This window comes from Stegastes partitus, unplaced genomic scaffold, assembly GCF_000690725.1.
Source record: "Stegastes partitus isolate 25-593 unplaced genomic scaffold, Stegastes_partitus-1.0.2 Scaffold2271, whole genome shotgun sequence".
NCBI classification, from domain to species: Eukaryota; Metazoa; Chordata; class Actinopteri; family Pomacentridae; genus Stegastes; species Stegastes partitus.
In genome coordinates this window covers 42,297-63,899 of record NW_007580002.1, presented here as the reverse complement: position 1 = coordinate 63,899, position 21,603 = coordinate 42,297, and the positions used below count along the sequence as shown (strand labels likewise).

Here is a 21,603-nt window from a genome sequence, read left to right as displayed (position 1 = left end):
GTTTGATGGATAATGCAAATTGGTATGTGGGGAGTGTCGTGTCTGTCGTCAATTCAATGGAATGACTAGTGTGGGAGGTTCACTTTGTCCGTGATGGTTGAACGCTGCACGGTGATGAGCGCATGGAGGCAAACACGGACATGTGAGGAGAAGGAAGTAGAAGAAGAAGAAGAGGAGGAGGAGGAGGAGGAGGGATAAGACAAGAGGAGGAAAGAGAAAGAGGTGGCACAACAGGTGGTACATACTGCCAGGTGGGTCCCGGGGGCGTGGCGAGGGTGGCTCCGCTATCAGACAGCACACACAAGAGGAGGTGGGCAAAACATTAGCAGTGAGCATCGAAATCAGGAGAAAAGGGAAGACAGTAGAGCAAGGAGTCAAGAGGGACGAGGCTGGTGGTGTTCTGGATCTTCTGGTGGTCGACAAATCCCACGAAAAGACCAAAACCGACAATGTCTTGATCCTAAATAGTCTTGTTCCTGTTTCCTTGTTGTTAAAAGTATTCAAACTCTACACAGGGCTGCAGAATATCTGGGTTCTCCTCAGTGCTGTCGCTTAAAATAACATCAGTTTGAACAAACACTCGGTAGTTAGTCGGCTGTTTTCAAGTTCACTTTTAAGGAATCTTGAGACAGTTGTACGTGTTTTTATTTCACATCATTTGGACTATTTTAGTCTCATACGGTGCCTTCCAAAAGCATTAACCCTCCTTGGAATTACATTTTCATAAGAATTTACCCAAAAAAGAAAAAGAAGAAGAAAAAAAAAAAACAGACTCTTTCATGTCAAAGTGAAAACAGGTTCTTGCAAAGTAATTTCAATTAATTAAAAACATAAGTGCGTATTTTAGCTGTACTGTATCAATTATATTAGTTTCCTTATTTTATCCTCATATGTAGAGCCTCAATGTCATAAAAGTTTAAAACTATTTTTACCTTATTTTTATCAGTTTGTCCCCATCTGTTATTTTTTTGACACATTTCAGTTTATTTTGACTTCACTTCTTGTGATATTAGAAATTCTGTGATGGTGAAACAGCTCGTACAAGAAGAATTTTAAAAAACTAATGTGTTTTGAAACGTATTAAGCCTTAAATTTATGCATCATCAGGGTTAGACCTTATAATTTACACCTTGTTGTGCTGACAAAAACATAAATGTGTATCAGTGAGCTGCTGAAGACTAAATCTGTGGTAAAAAAAAAACAAACAAAAAACAAATACCATGCTGGGCTGTTTTATAGAATTATTTAGTGTCTATTGCAACTAACGATATATATATTTGAGTGGAAAATATTAATAGTTGAGAAGACATTGTTGTTTTGGGGTTCATGGAAGTTCTTGACGAAAAGAAAATCCAGAATAACTCCAGCCTGATCTTTTAAAGAGAGAGAGAGAGAGTGCAAGAGATCAAAATGCAACATAAACATAAGGAAAGCACATGTTCAGTGTCGCGGGAGAGAGCAGGGCGACAGAGACACAAAAAACAAAAAAAAACCAGACAAAGAGACAAACAGCAAAGCTAAACAGACGACATCAGACAGGTGGAAACAATCCAAACAGGGAAATGATGGACAGAAAAATCATCTGAACGCGACATCCGTAAGCAGCGGACAAGAGCAGCAACTGCAACTCACAGAAGTAAGGTGATTAAAAAATGACGGATAAAAAGCAAAAAAGAAAAGCACAAAAATGAGAGAATTAGTGAAGTCATGCAAAACTCAGCTGTCAGATCAGATCTTATTATCGTTAGAATGAAAAAACAAATGTACAAAATATAAAAAGGATGAACAAACTAGGTTTTATAACTGATGAGCTAAATCTAATAAATAAACAGTCTTTCATAGAAATGAACCTTCTGTTAACTTATGTGATCAGATTAGTACGTTAAAGACCAAACAGTACGTTTACACATGCTGTAATCAGTTTCCATTTCAAAAAATACAATCACTTTAACTGCATAACCAGAAAAAAATAAATATCAAGAAGTGCAAACACTGTGGGTTTTAACTGCCTGTTTTGGTGCCACATGATTATTTCTTCCTTTCTTTGGAATCACTTTTTGCACTTAATTTGTGTTACATTAAATACCAGACGTGATATTGATTGAAAAAAAATGAGTAAATATTCACTTATTATTTGTCATTCTTTAATGAAAAATCAGCAAGTCTGGTTTTTGATGTGCTTTATGCTGGAAAAAGTCTTGAGAACCACCTGTTTCTAGTCACTATGTGAAGCTAATCTAGTTGTCACACAGCTGTAGCTTCATATCAACATCCTTGTGTAAGAAACTGGACTGTTTCCCAAAACACTGCACTCTTTTTTTAAAGACAAGATCAATCTGAACAGCAACCGAGGCTACGTTTAAATAACTGATACTCACAGGCTCACCTATTTCTATTTTATCTATAAACTCCATGTTTGTTAAATTAAAATGTCACAAGTGAAGAACACTTTGACCGTATTCCTGCCTTCTGCATCTCTGATAATAAATGAATGTTAATGACTGATACTGACCAAAGAAACTGGCAGCTTTTTATAGTTACAGATAATTACGTCCCACTGAGAGCTTTTCCCAGTTTACAGGCAGCCATAATCGACTAACAGATTTACTGGATGCTGTCCTCCCTCCTGTCCACGTCTCTATCCCGAAACTCCTCCTCGCTGAAAATATGTGAAATTGTCCGACTGCAGAGGTCAGGGTCGGCAGGATGAGCTGATGTGGTGTGACAGAGAGCGGCTTGGCTTTGCTTCGCTCACGGCTGCTTTCGCTAAGCGGCTCTCGTTCAGCAGCCCGTTAGCCTTTTTTCCAGCCCTGTCCGGTGTTTTCTAGATCTTTTATATCTAAGGTATCCACAGATTTGTATTTTTTTTTTTTGTATTTTAAGAATCTAACATCACAAGAATGTTGCACAAAAACAAACATCTGCGGAGAGATTCTTTCTGTGAGCGGTAAAAAGGAAAGCATCGAGCAGCGGAGGGCTTACGTAGTACTCGGCGTTGAGTCGGGGCAGAGACGCTGCTCTGCCGTGACCCTCCAGGCCGGGATATCCCTCAGTGTCTGAGATGTTCTCCACCTGCTTCAGTTCAACCTGTTCCTGAAGGAAGCACGTACGTGGAGACAACACAGGCGTCAGTGCAGCTAAACAAACACTAAGACGGTAAAACGACGTGTAGATGGACATGTTTTGGTACCTGAGGTCTCGCGGAGTACTGCACATCCTCTGACTGGCCTCTCTGCAGCTTCCTCCGGCCTTTGGGCCTCTGCGTGGCCTGAGAAACGTCTCCAGACTGGGAATGTTTGATGGCACTCCGCTGGTTTAGTCTGAGTTTAAACACACAAGAGCTCTGACTGTAATCGTGGAAGTTATTGGTGTTCAGGTATGTAGTGTTAAAACAATGTCAACTTTGTTCTTCGACTTGTTTCAATGCACGCCAGACAGATTTGGAAAAACTTTGCCAATTTGCGCTTTGCTCAAAATGCTATTCAGTGAGAAATAAGACGGGAAAGAGTTTTGGGAACTGTGCAGCAACCTTTTGAAGGCGTTGTCAGTCGTGTCCAAGTGTCAAAGTTAATTATCTGCAGTCTAACGGAAGAGCGAGCAGCACTACTGAAGAACTTACAGCGTCTGAGCCGGGAGCTGAGGTTTCTTTGGCTCCTGGAACGTTTTTGCAAAATGTAATTTCTGAATTCTTCCAGAGGGAAAAACTGTTTCTTCTCAAGTGACAGGAGCTGATTGATGTGGCCAGTCAGCCGGAGGTTTTTTAGGATGGAAAACATCTTAATTTATCCCAAATTTACGGCACATTAGTACCAATACAGCATGTCTGACTTTGAGTTGGATCCTAATTCTACCTTTTTAAAATGATAACCACATATAAACTGAGGAAGTTCTTTTTCTTTAACAGTATCATGGTCATTGGTCCCAAGAATCCCCATATTCTGTTTTTTTTTCTTCTAGATAACAGTTTCTAATGTTATTGCAGAGCAAAATAAAGCTGGAATTGTGATGTTGCTGTTGTGGTTGGTGTTTCTACCGAGGAAAACCATATTCTGTGAATGCGCTGACAGATTTCAAAAAGCTTAATGAGGTCTTAAAATTAAAAATAGTCCTGTAAGCAAAGAGTCAGAACACCTCTAGCTGTCCAATAATGCCAACAGTAAATAATGTGAACCTGAACAGACATACATGCATCCACACACACACATGCATATATGAACTGGAAATATATAATCAATATATGACAATTTCAATGACAAACTATAATTTTATGCCTTGAAGACACTGTTTTGTGACACTTAAAAAAAATAAATAAATAAATAATCCCTCTGAATTTACCAAAATTGAAATGAATTGTAAAGTCTGTCAACACTGTTATGCTGATGACATCCTGCTATTCTTACTCGTCCAACATCTGGCGCTCAGTATTACTGCCTCCCTGACTTACAACTTGGAGTAAAAGTGTAGACCTTCAAGTCATCTACATCATGCTAATCCTCGGAGATTCAGTAAAACGCTTCTGGTTTCCTTTTCAAGGTTCTTGTGGATTTTTCACCTCTCATCCAATCTTAGTCACTTAAAACTCAACAAATGTCTTGGATGAGGGGGGACATGCCCACAAGAACCTAAAAGAGAAGACTGGTGGCTTTTTACTGAAGCTCCTGGGGTGGAGGTACAACCTAACCATCAACCTGGACAAGACCAGGCTGCCGTCAGAGGAATGGAAGCACATTGACACACACCTGAACAACGATCTGCTGCATCCCAGCAGCGAACCCACACTTATAGATTCTTCCAGCACAACAATATCAGATGGATGACTCCATCTTTACTACAGAGTCATCCAGGTGGTTGCTGTTTCCCCAAAGGGACGACTAAAACTCTGTTGTCGGCATCCCCTGCCTCCAGTGTAGCAGCACTAGTCCTGAACGCTGCTTCCCACCAGAGAATTGGGTTTTTTAGACCCTGAACTCTGGTCTGACTGTTGGGCTCCTCAAAAATGCCACTGCACATCTTCTGGAGCAGGGCTTTTCAAGCTTCACCTTACACACATTAAACCATCTACTGAATGCTAATTTACGGAAAAAGAGAGTTTCAAGCATCTCTGCCACAGGACTGAAAATACTCATTGTTGCCTGGTTGGAAGAAAAGCACCAAAGTTTCAGGTAACATCTACCTCTGATTCCTGTAGAGGTTGAAAAGCATAAAGTCGTAGTGTTTTACATCATGAATCTCTTATGTTTCTACAGCTGTCTGTATGTCAGTCACTTACATGATGTCCCTGCTCATGGTGCTGGTGGTGAGGGCCGTGGTTGGTGGGATCTCCAGTTTGGTTTCTGGCTCCGGCTGCGGTGTGATTGGCTTTTTGGTGATGGGGAACGGATGTTCTACCTCCTGGATGTGGGGGAGGGGCAGCACAGGACGGAACAAGGCTCCCAGTTTACTCTGCAGGAAAGAACAGGAACCATCATGAAAACTATTAAAACCAAAAAACTAATAACACAATGACAACCGTGAAGTTGGTAAAAAAGTTGCTCATATATGTCCGACAGACAAAAAGAAATGTTATCACTAATTGAGAGTCATGTTTCTGACGACTCAGTTACTTTAACATTCACTTTTCTTTTCGCTCTGTTTTGGTCTCTATCAACCGCTCTATAGCTGATTAAAAGTCCACTTTGTTCACCAGCTGGTCATTAACTGTATCTGACTGATATTTGGTGCCCAGCAGGGACTGTGAAGTGGGTTTATTGCTTTTTTTCTTTGTTTAAAAAACTGCCTACAAAAGCTAAAAACTAGGCTGATCATAACAGTACAATGGAACCAAACACAAACCACATTTTGAGACGTAAAACCAAAGAAACAAGCTGACAGATGTTAAAACAGTGCCAAGTGAAACCACAAAGCTTTGGGATAACTCTATGATAAGTCTCCATGAAGATTTTTTTTAAGTTCACAAGAGGTGACGTATCTCAAATTTGTTTTATTTTTATTTAGCATCGTAATCACTGCTTGTTTTTGTTTTACTTTCCATATTTATGATGATGTTATGTAATTCATATTTTTTTCAATAATTTAATCTATACATATTTAAAGTGTTCAAGAGAATTTTCCACAATTGTCTTTGTGATTTTGTGAAGTAAACTGAAAACTGAAAACATGAACCAATAACTACATGGTCTGAGGTGGATAAAAGGAATCCTTCCTCCTCCTCACGTAGTCTTAAGACAAGACTGAAAAGAAGGAACTCTGAATCAGGACACATGATGTAAATATCATGATGTCGATTCTTAAATTTGGTGTTTTTGTGAGTAAAATCCTTCCACACACAGTCCTAGATACAATCTACTGAGCTACTGAAACTAGAAACTCAAATCTACCATTTTCTCACTCATTCACTTTCCTGCCTGTCTGCTGTTCCTTGAGCTCTCTACATTGACATCCTGCTAACTGCTGTACCTGAGGTGCCCCCGAAGGATTCTGCTGCTGGAGCTTCTTGGCACGATTCTGCTTATAGTAGTCGAAGATCATTAGAGCTGCGTAGACTTTCCCCACAGTCAGCTCGTTATCTGCAGGATCAGAGACACAGTTAGTCCATGTGGGCAGTAGATGGCGCCAGATAAGCAACAAAGCACAACTCAGAGAGACCAGATTGTGGTTTGATAAAGACAAAACAGAGAGAGTGAAGGACCACACTGCAAAAAAAAACAAACTATATGAAACAAGTAGTGAATTTTCTGTTACTGAACCATGAAGTTTAGGGAAGTTTGAAACTTATTTAAATATTTTTTCTTGAGAATTAGTTGTTTGATCTAGAAAACTGGTGAAACATGTTTATTTGTATTAGACATACGTGACTTGTTGAATTGTTTTGAGAAACTAAGACCCGCATGGCTCAAAAACAGCCAAAAATACGAGACAAATCTTCATCTTAGAGGCAGTTTTTAATTCATCACTGGCTCCTTAATGTCTTCTTTTCCCAACCTGCTGAACTCCAAAATCTACTGGTAGGTTTGAAAGCCGGGTTTTTTTTTTTTAATGAAAGAATTATAGCATTTATTAGAGTCTGAAACCATGAAAGCAAAAAAAATCATCCGATTTTCAACTTTCCAACAGTCCTTTAACTAATCATGTGTGATGTTCAGGTTCATCGAGAAAATTAACTAACCTTAATATTATGATATTTTATTAAAATTACTTTTTATATAGTTTCATTTTAAAAACATACCAAAAACAAAATCCCTAAAACTCAGCACACCTTAGTGCAACAAAAAGCTCTGAGTGAAAACGAGCACATTTGGTTGAACTGCAGGTTGCGTATATATAGAGAACACAGGAGACAAATATAATAACAAATTACAAATCAAAACAACTAAATATCACGCAGAGCCATCGCTTTCCTCCAGTATCTGTCACACGTGTGGGCACTTGGAAAAATATTATACATGCTAACCACATGTTTAGCCATTTTTGTGGACTAAAAAAATCCTGAAATTGAACTTCTTTTTCATGTTTTCTAGCATTAAAACCCAAAGAATGCAATCGTGAGTTCTCTCTCCTTCTAGTCATGGTTGTATCATGTTTGCAAAGGTGCAATATTATTATACTGCAATAAAAGATGAGGTCACAGTGAGTAAATACGTGACAGAAACTGTTCACCCTGTGAATCAATCAGTCAAAGAAGATGCTGGTGAAATATAATGATTTAAGCTAGTTTCCCAAGAAAACTGCTTCAAGGACTGTCAACAAAGGAGTTCAGAAGAAGACAAATAACTGAACTGTAATCGAGAAAAAGTTCAACTTGACTTTATAAGAGTTCTGAAATTGGACATTGGAGATTTTTTATGTTTTTTTTTCAAAGAAAATAAGACATTTCGGACACAATAACAGATAAAAACGACCAGATAGGGGGACGTTTATGCAGTAAACAGCTGTTTATGTGAGAAAAATTAACAATGACGTTAGAAAAACAAACAAGAAAGAAGTGACACAATCAACAGGTCAGTAGAGTCCATAACACCGAAGCAGAACTTACATTTGTGTGGCGTCACCAGCAGGTCCACAGTCTTCTGGGACAAGCTGGGCCACACTCGGTTTATCTCCCTCTTCAGGTCGACATCACACAGCCGCTGAGCCAGAACCCCTGAGGACGGACCCACAAACATGTCACATCAGATCCACAGCAGCCGCTCACATCATTATCAAAGCTGTCAGTGCGGCCGCCGGGGATCGTGGATTTTGTGGTTTTAGTCTCTCACCAGATGCCAGTTTGATCTCCAGGGCGGTGCGAATCAGCGCCATCAGCGTGGAGGTGAAATGCACAGTGTTGTCATCCGCAATGGGCATGTTCATACGCACCAATCGCTGAGGGGAGCGGAAGCACAAAGAGGAGGAGCCATGAACCAGGAACGCATGACGGGCAGCTCCAGGAACCGGTGGAGCCATAAATTAAAGGAGAGGTCATCAGAACTGTGGCAGCAATTCTGGACCTCAGGCAGGTGAATAAATCCTGGATTTATTATATCTACTGTACAGTTTGTTCACCTTGAGTTAGATTTTTCATATAACTTCAGTCCAGCACCAAGAGGGACTCAATTAAATCAATATATTCTGAGGTCCTTAAAGACAAAAATGTCCACATCAAATTAATTTTTAGTTTTTTTACTTTCAGTCACTTTTTTTTTCTTTTAATCTGCATCAGTCCTGATCATAACTACCAAATAGTCTTTCATTTTCAGGATTTTAACCCTTTAAATGCCAGTTTGCTTAAATGATGTCACTGTTGTTTTTAATGGGAAAAAAAAGAAAAGATTTTTATCTATTTTATTTTTTAAAATCACAATCTGGCATGTGTCAATAATAAACAACAACACTGATTTTGATGCTTTTTTTAAATGCAGTGAGTGAAATTTTATTTTATTTTTTTATTGTTTTAACTTTTTTAAACTCAGGACCTTAAAGACTAAAATGTCCTAAGTGGTGCAACAGTGATATATAACAGAGATGATCTACAGCCACATTCTAGGGCATCAAGTAATACCCTATCAATATTAGGTCATCTGCCAATTACTAAAATGATCATAAAACGTTTAGTGATGATCATTAGAACATGTAAAACAGAGAAATGCAGCAAATCCTGTTTAAGAACCTGTAACCAGTGAATGTTTGACATTTTTTCTAAGAGATTGATCAATATTTCTTCAAAGAATCTATAAATGAAGACAGAATACGACAAATCAATGAACTATAATCAAGATGAAGTTCAACTTGATTTTACAAAAGTTCTGAAACTTGACAGGGGATTAAATTATGTCACCGCCATCTTGATTTTATCATAGATTTATTAAAACAAGACATGTAGGACACAATAACTGGAGGGAAACAGCTGTTTTCATAAGTTTAGCACTTCATGGATTGTTCATTATGAGATATTTGTTAATTTTCTGTCAAAAGACGAGTCAACTTGTTGTTCTGGTGGTTAAAGCTCAAAACCCTACCTGCTACATCAGCTGTCAAATTAAAGCAAAAAAAAGTACCTCATAAATCATTTCAGTCCTTCCAAATGAATCTGTTTTACTGCAGGCCGACCAGAGCCGAGAGCTGCTAATGTTGCTGAGAGACTAATGCAAAGCACACTTCTAATAACGTATAAAGCTCAGAAATGTGAGCTCTGGTAACATGCTAAGCCCTGAGTCATGCTGAGAACATGCAGCGGCACGTCCCTCATTCTGAAACACCCACTTTAAGAGGCTTGAGGAGACACGAGAAGTTGCACAGCTCTGGAAACTGTACTTAAGATGCTGAGAACGGTAAAAAAAAAAATGATGTGACTACGAGGAAACTTCAAGAAAACACAAAGAAGGACTTCTGCTCCAAAAAGTACAAAAACCTTTAAAAGATCTTCATTCTGTTTCTTTAACTTTGACTCCTGAAGCCTCATAACTATCAAATATGTTTTTACACTAACTACTGTGATGCATCTTCTGTTGCTATAAGTCTTGAGCATTTTATGACCAGTACATAGAGGAGGAACGATTACAGCATAGTCACCAGCAATATTCTCAACGTACATGTGAGCGTGTGATTAAAACAGCAAATTAAACTTGGAATTAAACTTTTAATAGGCAATTTCTGTCTATAATAGAGTTCTGATGACCCCGTTTATCCAGAAACTATCAACAAATCAACTACTGTTTGTCTGGGACTAGAATCAAGAAAACTGAAACCTCATTTAGTTTAAAACTCCTGGATAAAAAAACAATTTATCAATGAGTTCAAAAACTAATTTATTAAACAAAAACACCAAACATTTGCTGCTTCTAGATTCTCCAATGCAAAGATTTGCTGCTTTTCTCTGTTTTCTATCACCATAGGAGTGTTTTTCTGGACAAAACAAGTCGTTTATAACGTAGTCTTGAGCTCTGCTTTCATTATTTTCTGACACTGAGTAAATCATGAATCGACTAATCAGCCTCACATTGCTGCCGAGGCTCCATTATTAATACATGAACCAGCCTTTTTACAGTAGCTCACTTAAAATTCATCAGGCGTTGATCGTAAAAAGCATAAATCCATGCAAGGATCAATGCTGCGATGTAATGATTCATGAGCACATGCATGCTGGTATCAGTACAAGAACATATGAATTACATATAGATGCAGGACTGGGATGGTGGACGGCAAAAACCAGAAACATCAGTGTGACACAACGAGGCAAACTGTAACTGATGGTTCCGATTTTCTTTGAGCCAAGCGAAGGAGATTTAAGGAAAAAGAGAAACAGATGAAGAGATGGAGATAGAAGAGGAGGAAGAGGAGGAGGAGGACACACGTGAAGACTTACATCTAATTCCCAGAAACAGGAATTAAAGACCATCATATGCAGAGGCTTGCAGACAAAGACTTTACATGCACACACACAGGTGCTCAAGCTACACTTTAGGGGAAGTTAGAGCGACGAAGAAAGGGTTGAAATCCCCGGAGAGGGTGAAAGAAAGATCATTTCGAAAGAGACTGAGCCTGGAGACAGAACATGAAAGTGGAGGGGACGACTGTGACTATCAGGGGAAGACGTGTTCATTAGGAGGTTAACACGGAGCAAAGTGATGGGAGGGAAAACAGAATAATGGGGGGAAATTAAAAAAGAACTGCCAGCCTCGCTCTCAAATGCTGCTCTCTCGTGTCTTTCCCCTGTCGATTTGCAAAAAAAAAAAAGACAACGGTTCTATTTGGAGACCACGTCAGACGGAGACATTTTTAACCGGGGCGAGGGCAGGGCCGCTCTAACCGTGATTCGTGTAGACAGCTGTGCATGCGCTGGAACCACTCACATTAAGTCTGCATGCTAAGAGGTGAGCAGCTGGCAGGGGAGCTACCTGAGGACTACTGAGGCGTGTGCATGACTTCATCTTGCCCAGGTTTGCTTTCATCGAAGGCTGATTACGAGATCGAAAATACTCTGAAAGGCTTCATCTTGCAAATCCCTCAATAAATCCTGACTAGCAGCTGAATCCAGATGTGATCCGGCGCTAACGTCACTTGTTCCTTTGAAATTTGTTTCTCTAAAATTCATTTAAATCTGTAAATAAGCTCTTAAAACATCCTGGCATGGCTGATGTTCATTTTTGACCAACGAGGGAGCAGATAAACTCTAAAGCTCAGTTTGTCAGCTTGGATCAAATCTTGAAATTGACATTAGAAGTAGTTGTGGTTTTAATCAGGATCAAACCTTCAGTGTTTTAGTGGGTACCACCTATGATGTCCCCCCAGAAAATGTTTTGATGCACAGCAGAATCGTGGATTTCATGTGGATTTTTAGGAACAAAAAGTGATAAAACTGGTCAAACGGTACAATATTTGCACCATGCAGTACCTGATCACAGTGATAAAGCAGTTAAAGTAGACATTAAGTTATCTATTAGGCCTGTTTTTACAGTAAAGTTCAAGAAAACAATTTTGTCGTCATAAAATAATCCGCAACAAAGCTGTCAATATAAAAGAAAAGCATTATATTTAATTTTACCCATCGTTTATCGCTGTACATTAAATGATAACTGTGCTGTTGGGGCTCCACAAATAAAGAAGAACAGCAAACATTTAGTTTTTTGTCAACTATTGGACACTTGATAAAGCAGCACAATAGTTTGGTGGATCACCTGATCCGAAGTGACTTCCAAATTTAAATTATTCTGATGCAGACTAAGTTTTTGAACAACTGGGCCAAAATATTAATCAGCGTTTCGATTTTATGTACGTAGAAGCCAATAACATGACAAAAGTCCTGAACTGATAACGTGATAACTTTTGGCCAAAAACATAATAACTTACCACATTATTGGCCAAAAGATTTCAGATTATCGGTTCAGGACTTTCATGGCCATTATTGGCCTATTACATTTTAAAAAGTGCTAATTTACTACGTTATCGACTGTTATTACATTATTGGCTTCTACAACATATTTTAGAGAAAGATTTGTATTTTTCTTCCACGATTTAATCCAGAAGTCACTTTACTTCTACCTCTGGTTTTGGTCTCCACCAGCCTCATTTGCAGCGTCTCCACGTTGTGCATGATGACGTTAGATCACGTTCCCTAAAGCTACGACCATTTAACGTTGTATTAACGTTGCTTTATGTCTGTCCAGATTTAACCTTCAAACATCTGGATAAAAAATGCGACTGTTTTACTATTTTGTCCGATTAGATATTTAAGTGAAATTTTGTCAAAACTAGTGGATGAAATCTTGATTTATGGCCAAAAACACATCCTGTGAGGTGACAGTGGTCTCCGTCTTTCACATTTACCCACTAATAAGTAGATCCTTCAGTTTAAATGAACCTTTGTGCCAAATATTCTGAAATTCTCTCCAGTTATTCAAGAGATATTTTGCTCATGAGAACGGGAAGGACGGACAATCCTAAAGCATAATGCTTCCGGCCTTGTTGCCATCATGAAGGCATTGAACTGATGCCCCTAGATATCAGATTTCACCCTCTGGGGACAATGAATGTCCAAATCAAACCTCACTTTATCTGGATGTTGCCTCTCTGAAGCCCTGCAGGCTGCTGGAAAATCAAACCACTGCTTTTTTTAACTGGTTATCGAGCAGGGCACTTCTTCAAACCTGGCTTCTATTTTTTCTTGATCTCAGACATTTACAGTCTTTTCCAGAATATAAACGAACCGAAGATGCAGCCTGCTGTTGGATAGCAGCTAAGGTTCACATTTAGAACGCTACGTGACCAAATCACAGATTCCTGAGGTCGTAAATATGATTCCTGAGAAGAGTGTCTGGTTCCAGCCACTAGATGTTCCTCTTCCTTCACCAGCTAGCCGGTATTAGAGTGTGTGTGTGCTAATGGCTGCTGGGCAGATGGCGTTCAATGGATTTATCAGAGCTTGTTTGCAGAAAACAGCCACCTGCTGCTGTTGGAAATGAGAGTTGCTGAGGCTGCCGAAAAAAACCAAAACGGCAAGCAAAAACGGGCTCCGAAGCTCCGCAGAGCTGCAGAAATGGTGATAATTTACTGCGAGCTCGACACGCTGGGACGAATGGCTCCTCAAACATTGTCTGTTAAGTTTTTCTCTTTTTGTTTTTTTTCTCGTCTCTCTGGTGCATCTTTTATTCACCGGTGTCACGTGGCCGTACATTAGAAGAACAGAGCAGGACAAGGCTTCACAGATAAACAGAAAGAACATCACAGCAGCAGGCCAGAAGGCTCCGACTGAGACACATGGACAGAAGCCTGAAGATGTTTGACAGGTGGAAGCAGGGAACCAGCAGAGGCTGCAGGAGGGAGGAGGAGGAGGAAGTAGGAGGACGGAGGGATTCTACCTTATAGGCGACTCGGGGTGGACATTTCTTCCCCAAACCGAGCGGAGGGGACATGTCGCGAAGCATCTCGTACATATTGCGGTAAGTCATGCGGCCGCTTCGGTGGAAAGACGGATGGAGATTTGAGGACGAGGGATTAGAAAAGGAGGTGGGGAGAGGGGAGTTAGATCAACAAAAAGAATGGGAGAGGAGAGGGAAACACAGAAATCCTCGTTAATAAGATTTCCAGGATATCATGATCTGGATCCGGGTTTTGAATTCACAGATTCAGGATCCCACAGGAGGAGGAGGAGGAGGAGGAGGAGGGGAGGATGCTCCGGAGGATTCCCTGTTCAAAGATGGAAGGATCCTGGTGGAAGATATGCAACTACGAATGAGAGTTAATCTTGAGTTAAAGGAATAATCCGCTAGAAAAACCCAAGCTTATTGAGGAACATCCACTGCCTGCAAGCTCGAAAGGCGACTCTGAGAAGTTTGTAGGTCGAATTCACAGCAGCTGCAACGGGAAGATTTTCTATCGTTTGGTTTGTTTTCTTCAGGAGAATTTAGAGAACTTTTGTGTACAAAATGAGATTAAGCCTTCCCAAATCTGTGAAATCCAGTAAAAACGGAAAATGATTAAACATGGCCGTATAACATAAAGAAAAGCATGACACTGTGACCAAATCTGTGAATTTGATTATTTTGAATATTTCGGATGTTTTCCTAGATGTTTTAGTTCTTCTTTCCCAACAAAATCTGTGTAATTTACCCTAAAACCCACCAAATATTCCACCTTTTGACTATCATCCACTACCTGGGCGCTTGAAAGGCGACTCTGAGAGGTTTGTAGGTTGAATTCACAGCAGCTACAACGGGAAGGTTTTCTATCGTTTGGTTTTCTGCAGGAGAATTTAGAAAACTTTGACACCTTTTGTGTGCAAAATGAGTACACAAATCAGTGAAATCCAATTACAAGTGAAAACGATGAGCCTTAAACGCAGTCGTTTAACATGAAGAACATGAAACTTGTGGCTCTTTGTTCAGTTTTCATTTCAGCAACTAAATCTGTGAATTTGTCAGCGATTATATTGAATATTTTTCATGTTTTTCTAGAAGTTCTAGTTTTTATTTTCCAATAAAATCTGTGTAATTTACCCTAAAACCCACCAAATATTCCACCTTTCCAGTATCATCCACTGCCTGTGTGCTTTAAAGGTAACTCTGAGAGGTTTGTAGGCTGAATTCACAGCAGCTACGACGGGAAGCTTTGGTTTTCTGCAGCTTTCAGGTGTCTTGCAGGAGAATTTGTTGAACTTTGATATTTTAACTGAAGTCTGTCAGAACAGTTTCAAAGTTGCCAAAGCCGCTTCTCAAGCTGCTGAATATTTCCACCTCTAAAAACCAGATTTTCAGCGGAGTATTCCTTTAAGATGCCCTCCGTTTCCGCAGGGACATCAGCAGCAACCAAAGTGGAAACAAAGCACACAATGCTCTCCTTTTCGCTGCCCACTCCTCTGCTTTCACTCCCGTGTTTAGAAGCAGCGAAACATCCAAAGACATCTCATCGGATGCCTTTTTTGTTGGAGGCTGACTTGCTGCATTGTTTCCCACATTCGCCATGGTTACCTGCTGGCTGGTTAGTGGAGGATTGGATGTATGCATGTGTGTGTGTGGTCGGGTCAGACATTGACAGTCTGAAAACACCAGCACAGTCCCTTTAAGAAACAAAAACAGGACTGTGTGGGGAGTGCAAACCTTATAAGCCACCCTGCTGGGGCACTTCTTCCCCAGGCCCAGGGGAGGAGAGATAAAACGCAACAATTTGTACATATCCTGATAGCAAATCCTCCCGCTGAAAGAGACGAGACATGTTCAAGAGGTTAGATTATTCCATTACATCTGTTAATCATAATCTGGTATCAGTTAGCAGGAGTTAACAAGAAGCAGCAGCAGCATGAAGAAAAACATCAAACCTGTGGCTCTTTCTCCAGTTCTGTGAAGAAATCTGTGAATTTGCAGATTTATTAAGTTTTTATTTCCCAACAAAATCTCCCTTTTGTTGACCAAAAATGCTTCTAATAAAACATAAAACCCCAAAATTCCTCACTGTGGTAACCTTCCTAAACTAGTTTAGGCCAATTTGCTCATCTCAAATTTGTGAAATCCCACGCCCCAAAAAATAAAATGATGAGCCTTAAACGCATTCGTTTCTGCTAACTGATAATCTATAAGGGATGAACAAGAAGCAACAGCATTAATAAAAACATGAAATCTGTGGCTCTTTTTTTGTCGTTTTTATTTTTGTGGCTAAATCTGTGATTTTTTTTAATGCTTATTTTCACTATTCCAGATGTTTTTCTAGAAGTTTTAGTACTTATTTCCCAATATGAAGCTCTAATGGCCCTCTAAACATACTTTTTTTTTGACTCAAAAAAGCGTCTAATATACCCTGAGACACACAAATTCTCCACTGTGATAACTTTCTTTTTGCAGCACACAATACATTTTTGTATTTAAATCTTGTTTAAGCCAATTTGCTCTTCTCAAATCTGTGAAATCCAATAAAACCTGAAAATGATGAGCCTTAAACGCACTCGTTCCTGCTAACTGATAATCTGTTATTAGGGACAAGAAGCAAAACATGAAACCTGTGGCTCTTTTTTTCAGTTTTCATTTTTGTGAATATATCTGCAAATTTGTTGGTGCTTATTTTGAACAGTTCAGATGTTTTAGTGTACATTTCCCAACATAAACCTCAAACTGCCCTCTACCTTTATTGACCAAAAATGCTTCTAATACACCCTAAAACCCCCCAAATTCTCCACGGTGATAACTTTCCTTTTGCAGCGCACAATAACTTTTTGTATACAAAATTACTTTAAGCCAATTTGCTGTTTTCAAATCTGTGAAATCCAATAAAAAACTGAAAATGATGAGCCTTAAACGCAGTCGTCGCAGAAACCTGACATAATGATGAGTTAAAGCGGCTGAGGAAATACGCCGGATGCCACCGGAGGCTCTTCTGAGAGCGGCTCATTCATATTCAAAGGAATAAATAATAATTCCTCCCCCGTAATGTCTGTCAGGTGACGGCGTTTTCATATTTCACATCTCACACCTCTCCCTGGCTCGCTGAAAAGGCTTCGTTAAAACTTAATGAGCTTTATATAATCTGAGTTGTACTGTGCTTCAGTGAAGGTAAACTGGTCGGAGTAAAGGGCAGAACTGGATCACAACCAGACGGACAGAAACAGTCAGAAACAGGCAGACTGAGGAGCTTTGGGTGGCGCCGGCTTATCGCCAAGAAGGGCTGAGTGGACGTCGGGCGGAACGCTGGATTTACATGCATCAGTCCAGCCGACGGGGATCCTCGTCACCAGCTTCAGCCAACACTCGGCTTAATGTCACTCACCCGGCGCCGCTAAGACAAGATCTCCCCCCGTTACGCATCCAAGAGTCGCCCTGCTGGAACCCAGAAGTCGATCTAACGGGGTTTCCCGCTCCCCGGTCTACCTTTTCCCTCTAAAAGCGACCTCCTTGTGTAACGCCGGAGCAACATTCAGGAGCAGAACCACCTACCAGGCTGCCGGGTCGTACTCGGCCCACACACGGATGAACTCGTCGAGGTGATGAGGCCCCAGGATGGAGGCGTCTCTGGTCAGGTACTCAAAGTTGTCCATGATGACGGCGACAAACAGGTTCAGCATCTGGGGGGAACAAAATCAGAAACAATACAAACGAGTGAAGAAGATTCAGGATATTAGATGTATTTCTTGTTTCTGTTTATTGTGGATTTTTGCAGGGACGGCATGTAGCTGATTAAAGAGTTCTGACTGACTTTGTGGATGTTTTTGTGCATATTTTTTAATATTTTAGACATTTTATTGTAGGTTTTAGTTTGTGTTTCCCAACATTAACCCTAACTGCTGCCACAAATCTCCTTAAACTACTTTTTTTGGTCAAAAAGAGGTCAGATTCTGTTTTTAGTCGTTGAATCTCCCACTTCGTTCCTGCAGCACACAGCAACCTTTGTGCATAATTTAGTACATAAGTAATAAAGTAAAAGTACTGCAATGGAAACACATGAGAAGCTTGTTTGGTGGAGCTTTGAACAAATTCATAAACACTAGAAATACGAGTCAAAACAGTTGGAAATCACTGGTTTAACTTGAACACTTTGTTGTATTTCAAAACTTTTTATATTTTCCTTCGTTTACAATCTTCACCTTAAGTATAACTTGAGCTAAAGTAAGGACAATATTTTCCTCAGACATTTAGCGGAGTGGATGGAAAATGGTCCCGTACTTGAGGAAATGTACTTAGTTACTTTACATTTTGAACACAATTTTACCTTCCAGGAGAGGATTACAACAAGGAGAGGTAGATAAACACTTTTAATTATTATTAATTCATGGTGAGTATTTCAAGTTTCTGCTGTCTTGTTTGGTATTTTTTGGACCGTCTGTGGTTAAAAAGAACAAACTCAGTAAGACTGTCAAAGTGTCTGGTAGGTTTGTGGGTCAACGTGACACCGTTTTGTGATCTATCACGCCTTCTCTTGAGCCGTTACTATCGTCACAAAGGGAACAACTTCCATCCTTCCCTCCTTTATCTTCCCGTTTGTCCACATGAAACCGATCTGGATGGAATTAGGTGTGCGTCAGTTGCAATCTGTTGCACTCGGTGATTGATTGTTGACGTTGTCGTGCAGCTCTTTGTTGATAATGTGTGTCTTTGACATGTTTGGGGGTTTTTTTCCTTCTGTTCCACAAAGAGAATTTCTGAAAGGGTAATAAATTAAACTAATGAGCGTAATGGCAACAGCACTCTGCTAATTTGGGCAATAATTAGAGCTCTTTGTTGTTCTTGTTTTGATTTATAAATATTAAATGAATTGATGTGAATTAGATGCGTGCAGAAAAAAAGCAAAAATCTGAATACAAATTTAGGAGAAAATACTAAAAAGATTCCATTTTTAGTGCCAAGATGATTCAGTTTAACGGACGGTCGCATCATCTGCACTTTTTTTTTAACTTTCTGTAACTGACAGATGTTTCTGGGTCATGCAACAAAGCCTGAACTAGTAGTTGATGGAAATTCAGTGGATAAATTTGTGCTAATTTTGAATATTTCAGATGTTTTTCTAGAAGTTTTAGTATTTATTTCCCCCAAAAAATGTCCCTTTCTTGGCCAAAAATGCGTCTAATATACCCTAAAACCCCCCAAATTCCTCACTGTGGTAACTTTCCATTTTCAGCACACAATAACTTTTTGTATAGAAAATGAGTTTAAGCCAATTTGCTCTTTTCAAATCTGTGAAATCTGTGAAAAAATCTACACTTTTGTTTTCACGTTCTGTAACTGACATTCGTTTCTGAGTCATGCAACAAAGTTTGAACTCGTAGTTGATGAACTAAAACACCAATTCTGGAAAAGTTGAGTCATTCAGAACATCTGTCCAGGTGTTCTCCTGCAGCAGATACTGACCAGAAAGGAGCAGAGGAAGATGAAGGAGACAAAGTAGAAGTAGGCGAAGTCGCTTCCACACTCTTTCCCCGCCGTTCCTGAGAGTTTATCGCAGGGCCGGTTACTGAGGCAGGCCAGCATGATCTCGTGCCACGCTTCTCCCGTCGCACTCCTGCAAACACATGCAAACGCTGCGTGTGACATGCAGTTTGTGTTTCATCAGCAGGATTAATCGAGCTGCGACAGCTTGCGGCGTAATGAGGCGGCGTCACCTGAAGAGGAGGGTCAGGGCCTGGAAGAAGGTCTGGAAGTTGTTGTGGTGGTTGATGGCGGTTTCCTCGTTCAGCTCGATGTTACCGAACACCTGAGAGCAGCAGGAAGAGAGCAGGTGGCGTTACACAAGACAAACACAAACACTGCTGTTAGAATGAACTGCTGCGAAAACAGTCCTCAGACTGAGATCCAAACGCATCACGTCAACTCTTCAAAGGTCCATTTGTCTCAATCTGCTCTGAGTGATGGGATCCAACATGGACGCTGTATCGTCTCTTTTCTCATGAAAAAGTTATAACATCTGTAGTTATTCTGAAAGATTTTTTTTCCTTTGTGCTTTTCTTGTTGCTCTAAAGCAGCAGCGCTCGTTTGGAAATGACATGATTTCACCTGTTTCTGGGAATCAGTGAAAATTTATCAACATTTGAATCACAATCTGTTGAAATTTGGTGAATCAGATCACACTGAGGCAGTTCAGGTGAAATTGGTTTTTGGCTGTCGCTGAATAGCACCAAAGGGTTTGTGCAACTGGAAATTGGATTCTTGCATATTTTAGTCATCATTTGGAGGATTTCAAGCCTCGTTTTCAAGGACTGCCACCAAATGTACGACCAAAAGCCAAACTAAGACGTGAAACTTTATGCAAAAAGAGCCCAAAACACACTGACATTTTTTTTTAAATTTAAAAATAAGAGCTTAAATGCAAACTATTTTAGGTTTTGGGTTGTTGAGGGAATAAAAATATAGTTTAATCTGACAGGTTCACATTTAGCTTCCTATTGTATAAACAGTCATGTGTAATCTTTTTCATTGTCAGCACTAGTTTCTTCATTTGACTGTGATTTATGGTTTTAAATAGAAATTAAAATGCGTATTTTGTACACTTATGCAAATTATCGTACAGAGCAGTAAAATAAAAGCCAATAAAGCGGCAGTCAATTTAATTCTTTGTTTTTCTGAATCACTTGTGTGTTATCTGTAATTAACTGTTTTATGTGCCGTGTTCTGCCACTTTTGTAGCGTATTTATTCAGTATTTATCTGGGCTGTTACCCGTCTGGATCTTTGCTTTGTCAACATGGTTTTACTCCAAAATGTCTTTCCAGCAATTCTTCTTTCATTTGAATGAAACTGAACACAGACAGTGGATAACTGCCACAGCTCATGATTGTCCTACAGTGAGTCCAATCTAACAACCCGGAGGCCTTTTTTAAATATTTATCTGCCTCTCGGCGCGGCCGTCCCGCTGCCTACCAACACTGACTGCTGGACTCCAGAGACGTGTGACAGCAGTCAGATATGCATGCAGCCTCTTGACCCTGAGCATTAGCAGCAGCTGGCGACTTTTCCAGCACAAACGCTAAGAAACTGTTGCACCTGAGACTCAGAACTCAGAAAAATGAGGAATAATCCAGCAAAATCAGACCCGACCATGTATGTTATGCAATCCAAGGCTGCAGTCGTGCAACATGTACTTGGTTTGTAATATTACATCGGACGATCCAGCTCCACAGCAAACACTAGAGGCAGATGTTTGTGATGCTGCCGTACAGGAGCTCACGATAAATTCAACCCGACACAACAACTGTGCAAACTGAAGCCGCACAAGGAGTTGCATCGAAGTGGCTGACAAACTCCCAAAGGACGTGAGTATTATGAGAGTTACAAAGGGTTGTGCCTGTAGCGTTGGACTGATGTTACTTCTGCTGCTCTCCTCTTTCATCTGGCTCTAGAGGAGAGAACACGCTGCTGAAATATGATCGATGATGAAGACAGAATAACAGCAGGTTACTGGAAGTCGCAGTTAATAAGTTAAAGGTGCAATATGAGAGATTTTGAACGTAATCATAGAGAGTATATTCAACATTTGCTGTTTTGCTACGATCCACTTTAAGCTCTTATTTTGTGTCAATCACCTGTTTATATCTTCTATCAATGATCTCTTTGCTTGAATGTTTCGTCAACTACATCGTTGCGTGTTCAGAGCTACGGGTCGACTGCTGCTTACAGTAACGTGAGATGTGTTTGTTGTGCAACAAGAGTCAGAAATA

The 21,603-nt window shown here is 40.0% G+C and overlaps 1 protein-coding gene across 1 annotated transcript in view; it reads right to left on the bottom strand.

The window, feature by feature from the left end:
* Positions 1-245: 245 nt before the first annotated feature.
* Positions 246-21,603, bottom strand: part of LOC103374529 (voltage-dependent N-type calcium channel subunit alpha-1B-like) — a gene marked incomplete at both ends in the record, with an annotated part of 61,156 nt that continues 39,798 nt past the window's right edge. Inside the window, 11 exons of the mRNA XM_008304627.1 lie at positions 246-284; positions 2,983-3,093; positions 3,191-3,320; positions 5,270-5,442; positions 6,457-6,566; positions 8,033-8,140; positions 8,256-8,361; positions 15,570-15,666; positions 17,394-17,521; positions 19,302-19,452; positions 19,553-19,644. Of these exons, the coding sequence (XP_008302849.1) occupies positions 246-284; positions 2,983-3,093; positions 3,191-3,320; positions 5,270-5,442; positions 6,457-6,566; positions 8,033-8,140; positions 8,256-8,361; positions 15,570-15,666; positions 17,394-17,521; positions 19,302-19,452; positions 19,553-19,644 (1,245 nt within the window). The remainder of the gene's footprint in view (positions 285-2,982; positions 3,094-3,190; positions 3,321-5,269; positions 5,443-6,456; positions 6,567-8,032; positions 8,141-8,255; positions 8,362-15,569; positions 15,667-17,393; positions 17,522-19,301; positions 19,453-19,552; positions 19,645-21,603) is intronic.